Source organism: Protopterus annectens, chromosome 2.part1 (assembly GCF_019279795.1).
Source record: "Protopterus annectens isolate FY-2018-M chromosome 2.part1, PAN1.0, whole genome shotgun sequence".
In the NCBI taxonomy this organism is placed as follows: Eukaryota; Metazoa; Chordata; order Ceratodontiformes; family Protopteridae; genus Protopterus; species Protopterus annectens.
This window is the reverse complement of record NC_056729.1, coordinates 1,620,733,985-1,620,743,095: the sequence shown is the minus strand read 5'-3', so window position 1 is coordinate 1,620,743,095 and position 9,111 is coordinate 1,620,733,985. Positions and strand designations below refer to the sequence as shown.

Below are 9,111 nucleotides of genomic sequence, written 5' to 3'. Positions count from 1 at the left end.
TATGATATAGATAATATAAAAGCCCTGTGTTCATTTGGTCTAGGATGGTCCAGCACACAAGAAGCCAGCATGTGTTGCCTCTTCAAAATAAAAAATATTTTTCCACAAATCAGAAGTAGTTCAGCTTTAGTACTTGTACCAGTGTTGAGATCTGTATGGTGGACTGACAAAGGCAAAACAGAATGCAGTGCAACAATTTTAAAATGCTGCACAGTCATATAAAATGAAGTTTGTTGCTCTTTTCCAAGAGTACCTTCCATTTCAGAACTAATATGCTCAGTCTCAGAAGACCAAATGGCTACACATCGCATTACTGAACATGCATTCATCAAATGTTGCTTGGTTGTGAATATCAACACACAAAAAGATGGAAGAACACATGCAAAAAAAAATCAATTTTTCTCAAAAAGCAAGCCTTCTGTAACTCCCCTAATTATTTATAGTAACTCTGAGGTTAATGTACCTCTGAATTAGTGCAATAACACCCAAGCATGAAACCCTACGTCTTCTACTGTAAAAGATGCCGGCACCAAGAACATAACCAGACAGCACCATGGTAGCTATTGGCAGTGTAGCCTTACCTTCTTTTACAACTGAGGGTTACATCACAGCAGCTCCAGGTATGGGGGATTTAATTTCTTTAAGAAGTGAGAATTACACAAAGCCATGTTTGACATCAATGACTTAGTTTGCTTCTCTCCTGAAGCTAATCAATGCAAACTGCTATGGGCATTTCCACAAGCTGTTTTGCTCTATAATGTAAATCTTTCAAGCCATTCCCTTAATTAATAGCTCAGTGTAAATTAGTTTTTTCACTTTCAGATATTTTATTATCCATGTATTTTTTACCTTTTATTTTCTTTACATATTTTAAGTGTCTGTGAAGTTCTTTATTTTTTCTTTTACCTTTTATTCACTTTGTTGACTATTTTTTTTTCTAAAACCATTTTAACCTTTGTAATTTTATTATAATGTAGTGTGTTTTAAAGACTTTAATTCTGTTTCCATGAGTTTTATTAAATCAAACAATGCTTACAGTCAATTATCTGAATCATAGATGATTCAAAGACCGAAAAGAGCAGAGTATAAATTATACACTTTCAAGGCAGTCTCCCACAGTCATTCTGAAAGTGAAATTACGTAGAAATAATACAACATACAGCATTTCTCCATGAAAACAAAACTGTATTCTTTAGTGATAGTTACAGATTACAAGTGAGGCCAAAAAAAGCTCATGGCCAACGCCTGAATAAGACACTCAAGTACAGGTGGGGTGCTCCCCGTCTATTGAATATAAAGTACTGCTGATCAAATACAAATTGCATACAAAGCAGCAGTAAAGTCTGTGCATAGTGAGATTTCAGTCACATAAATTAATGTACATTCTTGTGTATAAAAGAACAAAGTCACGCAGTGCAAGTAACACACAGCATGTTCTATCTATGTCATAGCTGCTTCCTATCTATGTCATAGTTAGCTAGTTCCCATCTATGTCATAGTTATTTACATCCTATCTAGGTCATAGTTACTTTCTATGTTATAGTTAATTACTTCCTATCTATGTCAGTTATTTACTTCCTATATCATATTCACTTATTTATGGTTCATACGTATATGTGTTATAAGTAATTAATATGCATGTAAGTTCAGGAGACGATTCATGAGCCTAGACCAAATTTTCAATTGCCCCAATGCACCGTTTGGTTAAATGACTTGCTCAGGGTCATACAGAAGGCAAATAAAAGTTGAAGGAAACAAACCCTATCACACAGAAAACATGTTTACAGCTCACAGCCTTAAGCCTCTGTGCTAACTGCCAAACTTACTTACTAGCTATGCCATATTTTTCAGTAATGGCTACTTCATTTTCTATATTCTCCATTGAACAAACATAATGTCACTTGTCTTTGAGAGAGCCCTTCTTATTGATGCAGTTTTCCCCAGCAGAATTTTAACTTTTAGCTGTATGCATTTGCTAACATAACTCTGGTCACACATTTTTTCAGGAACATAAATGTGGAACAGACGTTGCCTCAAAGCCACAGTGCATCCCACCATCTCCTGACTCCAGTGGATTTTCTTGTTATTCTTTAACTGGAGATACTGATGGAGACATCATCAGGACCAAATAATGATCACAGCATAAGTCAAGTATTCTCCTTATGAGAAATATGTAGGCAAATACCATCACATGAAGTCTTGAGACAGACTGCCCAAAAAATTAAGTCCTCATTTTGCTTGACCTAGCAATGAATTAGATGTTACCAGATTTTGAGCACAAAATGAGTCTGCCATTAATAACAGCAGCAATGCTGTCATTCTGCCAGCAAACAAGTGGAATAACAATTTTCTACCTAAAAAATTAGCTTCAGAAAGCTAAGAAGCTTTGATCAGTTTTATAATTGCGGTGGTGGTGCTGCGGTAGCATTGTCGCCTCACAGTAAGACTAGTTCTTCTTATTTTATCTGTTTGAATAATCTGTTTAACATGGCTGCAAGTGCATTGCATATTTTTAGGTTTACAATCAATTTACTTTAAGTATATAATATTAAATATTTCATCTAAAAAAAGCGAAGACATTCAGTGACAACCTGCTACAAAAACAAATGATATTTTTAAAAAAAAGTTGTTGCAAGTAATTATGGAAATGTAACACTGTTTAGCATAGCTATTTCTCCAGTAAGTGATTTTCAGCACGTATTGAAATCAGTAGTACATGGAGCTTTGCCTTAGTGACAAACATATCCACAGTTTTAAAAATCAGTAGTACATAAAAGATTGAGGTAACAGCCAGGATCAAACTATAATCTGCTGCAAAGTTAACAGTCTCAGTAGTGGTGCTGTGTTTTGCTATGACATGTATGGGTATTTCCACTCTGTCAGTGGAACGTGGGTCTCCTTAATAGCCTGAGGAGACGTCCAGCGAAGAATGTAATGAGGACCACCAGGTTTGTCATTAGTTCCTGTTAAAGAAAGAAAAAAACACTTGAAATAGTGCACACTACATATAATGAAACTAAGAAACATTTAAAGGATATACAGCTGTAAAAAAACAACAGCTATTTACAAACATCCCGCTCTAAAATGGGTCTATGTCATATCATCAAATGGCCACATTGCCAAGCATCATTTCGTCAACAGTGCAGGCCACTGAACTGTTCTGAGTGAGATTCCATTACCGTATGGATCAGGAAATTTCCTCTTTCCCCACTGTAATGCAATCTCTGAGTTGGTATATACAATTAGTTGGGGGTGGGGGGTTGACGGACTGCACTGTCAATGAGATGATGTTTAACAATGTGGCTGTTTGATGATATGACATAGATCCCTATAAAATGCAACAAAAGCCAACTCTCAGTTATTGTTGGTGATACACCAAAAAAATTAAACACTTTATCGCAGCTCAAGTAACAACAATCTGGCAGTTTCACAGTCATTTTAAAATGACATTTCAGTCACAACAACTGTACAGTTTAACCAGACTTTTAAAAATGCTATACATTAAACAATTCCCTGGTGTCTGGTTCACCTGAATTTAGTTTGAGAAGAAGAAGATTCTTGGATATAAATTGATTGAAATAGCAAGGAAATTATCAGTTTTATAACTTGCCACACAAACTTGCTTCTATACCTTCAAGTCAGTAGAGGAGACACAAACAAATCTGACATCCACACAACTATGCCAGGGAAGTACTTATTCAGGAATACATACTGCTTATAAAGTTGCAGTAAGAGTCAAGTTAATTGCCCAGGGACTTGCTACAGTAATGTGCCAGAAAGAAAAACAGGATATAATACTTTACAACACAGGATATAAGGTATCCTAGAGTTTGGTGTTTGCATATAGATTGTTTTGTCATTAAAAGGTGGAATACTAATTAAACTATGGCTATAGCTAGAAAAACAGAAACTAGGAGCAGACATAAGTTCTCTGATCCATCCAGTTGGCCTGCATATAAACAGGTTCTACATGATTTCTGGAAGAATAACTAATTGAAATACAGAGATGCAGAAGTGTCAGATGCAGCATATGGTAAAGTCAGGCATATACATATGTTACCACATAATGGGGGTAGAAGTCAATAACTTGCCCAGGAGAAATGTACTAACAAGATAACGCAGAAGAAAGCCTACTCATGTAATACACAACAGAATACAGCATACGTTCCAAGAAATAAAAAAAAAAAATGAGGTAAACAATGTATATCATCACTGTTATATGTTATCTTCATTATGCCATCAGAGTCCTTCTGTCAGTAGTACTGGGAAACTTGAGACCTGTCACTGCTAGAGTTTGACTGTTTTGGGTTTCTTGGTCTGCAGTGTATATGCTTACATTTTTTTTGTCAGTTGCTCTTCTTCTATTGTAGCTTGTTTTACTTTATTTTTTTAGGGGTTTCTTGAATATTTAGGTCAGTGAACAAATATGAGTGCTGAATTCATACAAAGGGATTAACTTTATCTGAATTGTAGAAGAAAGGGAGAAGAGAAGCAGAATTCTTATTAACCCATTCACACCAGGAAGTACTCAGCGAGGTGTTAAATTCCAGAATACTAACCAGGTTGGACAACAACTGCTTGACGTTCTGAGTCACAGTGATATCTAAAACTAAGACAATTTTTTTAAATTACTGGAGTAAATCCATTTTTGCCTAACTTTAACTAGTTAAACATTTTCACACATTTAAGATGGTTTACATATTGCTGTATTAGTTTTCTTATACATACCTTATCTATTTTCCTTCTCCTCACTAAAAACCTACTTTGTTCTGGAGATATCCATTCCAACCCTGGCCCCTCTTCTCTCCCCAAAACTACCTCTACACTGCCCCCATCTTACTCCTTTAACAGTCACCAACCTCAGTCACAACAATCATCTCCATCCAAATACTTAACTATTTACTCATTGAATATTCAGAGTCTAGCAAATAAAGTCACTGAGCTGCACTCATGGATAGCTCTCAATACCCCTCACATTCTCTCCCTATCTGAAACCTGGCTCAAGCCACACATCTCAAATAGTGAAATACTCCCACCACGTTATAATATCTTCCAATCTGACAGACCTGTAAAAAAAGGTGGTGGCGTGGCCATCCTCTACTCAAACATTCTTAACTTCTCACCATACCCTTCCCCAATTCCTGACTTCCTCCCAGCTGAAATCATCATCCTTAACTGCCATCTGAATCCCCACAAAAAAACTTGCAATTGTCTCTATCTACCTTCCTCCTGGTAACAATCAGCCCATTCTTGAAAACATCCTATCCTGGTTCTCCCACAACATACCATATATGACACTTATCCTTGGTGATGTCAACATTGATTGGTCCAAACTCACAACTGACTCCCCCCAACTCAGTATCCACCTACACGGCTTCCACCAGCTTATAACATCTCCCACTCGCTTCCATAAAAATTCCTCTTCCAGCTCCATCATAGACTGGATCCTTACCAATTCCCCCCACCAATACCACAATACCACCACCTTACCTGACTCCCTCAGTGATCATCTCCCTATCACCATCTTAAGACTCCCATATTCCTAAACCCCACCTTATCAAAGACTGTCGAAAACTATCGACTTTCAATTCATCCCAATTTAACTCCATTCTCCACAACATAGATTGGTCCATTCTAAAACACCTCCCCATAAACGATGTTGTAAGCACTTTCAATAGCATCTTCATGAATACTCTAAACTCCTTAGCTCCCTCTAGGAAGATCAGAGTAAAATCAAACCATGCTTCCTGGCTCTCCAAAGAGACTAGGTCCCTTATGAAACAAAGAGATCATGCTTGGAAAACCTGGACTAAAACTAAACAACCACATTTTCTTTAGAAATACAGGCAACTGAGGAACCTTGCAAAAAAGCATACAACTATTGACAAAAAGTTATACTATAGCTCTGCTCAGCTTAACAACAAATCCAATCCTCAAAAATTTTGGTCAATTCTCAACAACATCCTCTATCCTGGAAAGCCCTCTAATCCCTCCCCATACCCTAACTCTTCCTCTCAGGAAACAGCTACCCTCCTGAATAAACACTTTATCTCTTCCATCCAAAATCTGGTAACCTCTAAGCCAAACTCTACTTTGACACCCACCTCTCCAAGTCCCACTAACACAATTTTGTTTTCTTTTGAGCCAGTTCCCATTACTTACATCAAATCTCTACTACTCAAGCTAAAACCTTGCTCTACTTCCACTGACAATCTATCTCCTACATTTCTCAAACTTGCTGCTGACTCAATTGCCTATCCTGTATCTACACTAATTAATTGATCTATTCTGGAATCAACTGTCCCCACCCTTTGGAAATCTTTCTTCACTACCCTCTTCATAAAGGTGGAAACTCCACTGACCCTTCAAACTAGTGACCCATTGCCATTCTGTCCCCCCCTCTCCAAGATATTAGAAAAATGTATTCACTCACAGCTTCTCAATCACCTCCTCACACACCACTTACTTACTCCTACCCAACATGGATTTCGTCCTCACCACAGCACCACCACTGCCCTCCTCTCCTTCACTCATATCATTGCAGAGGCCCTAGACAACAATAAACCCATTTCCTGTCTCTTCCTAGATCTCTCCAAAGCCTTCGATATGGTCTCTCATCCTCTACTACTATCCAAACTCACAAATCTCCACCTATCCCCCTCCTCACTTGCCTGGTTTAATAGTTACCTATCTGGCAGGGAACAATCTGTCAAATGGCTCTCATCCTCCTCACCTTTCCTTCCCATCTCCACTGGTGTTCCCCAAGGCTCCATCTTGGGACCCCTTTTGTTTAACATTTTCACCAATGATCTTTACACCTCATGCAAAGAATCCTCCCTTATTCAGTATGCCGATGACTCCACACTTATATCCATCTCAAATAACATTCCTGAACTACACTCCCTGACCCAACAGGCCCTACTATCCACTGAAGAATGGCTCTCTCACAACCTATTGATCCTAAATCCCAAAAAGACCAAACTCCTACTTTTCCTTCCCCGTTCTCTTTCTCATCACAAAACCTCTGTTTTTATTACATCTTCTAACAATACAAATATCCAACCTGACACCCACACAAAACTCCTAGGAGTCATTATCGATGACAAACTCAAGTTCAACCTACACATACTCCAATGTATAAAAAAAAAAAAAACAGAAACTAGGTCTGCTATATCGGAACAACATATTCCTAACCCCTGAATCTAGACTTACCCTGGGCCAGGCACTCCTCCTCCCCTCCCTCTTATATGCCACCCCAGTTCTTACCAATATCCAGGCCTCCACTCTAAACAAACTGCAACAGACTTACCATAAAATAGCCAGATTCATTACTAACTCCCCATACAACTCACACCACTGCATTTCTTTAAACTCTCTTCAATGGCTTGAACTTCCCCAGTTTCTGCTATCTTATCAATTTTATATGCTACACTCTATTCTTTATAAACTCTCCTTCTGTCCATCTCTATCTTCCTTAGTCTCCATCTACATCCCATCCCAGACCCTCCGTACTTCTAACCAACAATTACTTGATATCTACCACCCAAAAAGGTCAGTAGGCAAACTACTCTACAAACACTCCCTTGCCCATGCTTGGAACAAACTTCCCCTTGACTTATATTCTATCTCCCACACCTCACACTTTAAAAATGAACTAAAAGCTTATTTTCTCAATTCCAGAACCTGCCCTTGCCATGACCCTACCTAGTCTTCCTTCCCTTTATGTACCCTCAAAAGGACCATACTTAGTACCTCATTACACCTCTCTCTCTCCAATGTGTCTACTATGCATTTGCACAATTTTATACAAACAAAAAATGTTAATTGTTGACCTATTGAACTATATCAATGTAAAATTGTTACTTAGCTTCTTTTTAATGCAACTTTAACTTTATGCATGTATCCCAACATATGTGAATCATTTTGCTGTAACTGCTATTATATCAATATTGTTTAAAATTGTACTTGTTTTAAAATGTATTACTGGAGCTTTTCTCCTCGGGTCTCCACTGAAAATGGGCCACAAGCCCAGTTGGACAAACCTGGTTAACGAATGGCAATAAATAAATAAATAAATATGTTCACTATCTATCTGATATATATGCAACTTTTTTCTCCTATAAACTCACACTAAGGATCACCTTTCTTTCTCTCTTTCTAGATACTCTGTCCAGCCTTTTTACAATTACTGTGCTTTGCATATTACACATAGAGTGCTTACATATTACAATATTACATATAGTTGACATAGTCACATTTACCTGAATTCTTGTTTAGAACTGTATTATCTATGAAACAATTGTTTATTTCTTACAATTATGTATAAGTTATGCTTCATAACAATTTTTAATTTATAACATTACATATGCATTATGTATAATTTGTGTTTTTCTGTTTATGCTACTACTATATAGTTTAGAGCTATGTCTTTTTTGTTATTTGTATCTTTTGGTTTCCCCCGAGCATCCACTGAAAATGGGCCTGTGCCCAGTCAGATTATCCCAGTAATCAAAAGTCAAATAAATAAATAAGATGCTCAACTGTGGTAAGGAATACTGCAAATTCAGTGCATCAATTAAGCTGTATTGTAACAATAACTCGGCCTTTTAAACACTGTAGTCTTGAATGAGAAAATACATCCCACACACTACAGGGCTAAATAATAACAATGGGACTCAAGGCACAAATGAGTAACGGTAAGGAGAAAAGGACAACGTTTAATATGCGTGGTCTACAGATTACATACTTAAATTATTTCTGGTCTTTGGCTCTGTTTTTATTGCAGTTTGTTTTACTTTAATTAAATATGTCATTCTACATTCAATGTATTTTCCCTTGGAGTTTAAGGAAAGGTTCTTGATTAAGAGCAGTTAGAAAAAATTTGCGCTGCATTCTAGGAGTGCTCCGCGATTGCTGTTCTGTGACACTATTGGATTTCTTTGTTTACGGTTTGCAGATCTACAAGGTTTCTTGCCTTTTGCTCATATCTTATTACAGTCTGTTTTATTTATTTTTTGCTTAACTTTAAATTGTGTTCTATAAATTTCTTCTTTAACTTTAAATTTTCTTCTTGGAGTTTTAAAAGCTATTGGTTAGGGCTGGTTAAAAAAA

The 9,111-nt window shown here is 37.1% G+C and overlaps 1 protein-coding gene across 2 annotated transcripts in view; it reads right to left on the bottom strand.

Annotated features, from left to right (window-relative positions):
- Window positions 1–1,164: 1,164 nt before the first annotated feature.
- The window catches only part of ALDH4A1 (aldehyde dehydrogenase 4 family member A1), a 677,659-nt gene continuing 669,712 nt past the window's right edge, over window positions 1,165–9,111 (bottom strand). For both annotated transcript variants that reach the window (XM_044063053.1, XM_044063052.1), the window contains exon 15: window positions 1,165–2,963. In XM_044063053.1, the coding sequence (XP_043918988.1) occupies window positions 2,851–2,963 (113 nt within the window). In that variant the 3' untranslated portion in view covers window positions 1,165–2,850. The remainder of the gene's footprint in view (window positions 2,964–9,111) is intronic.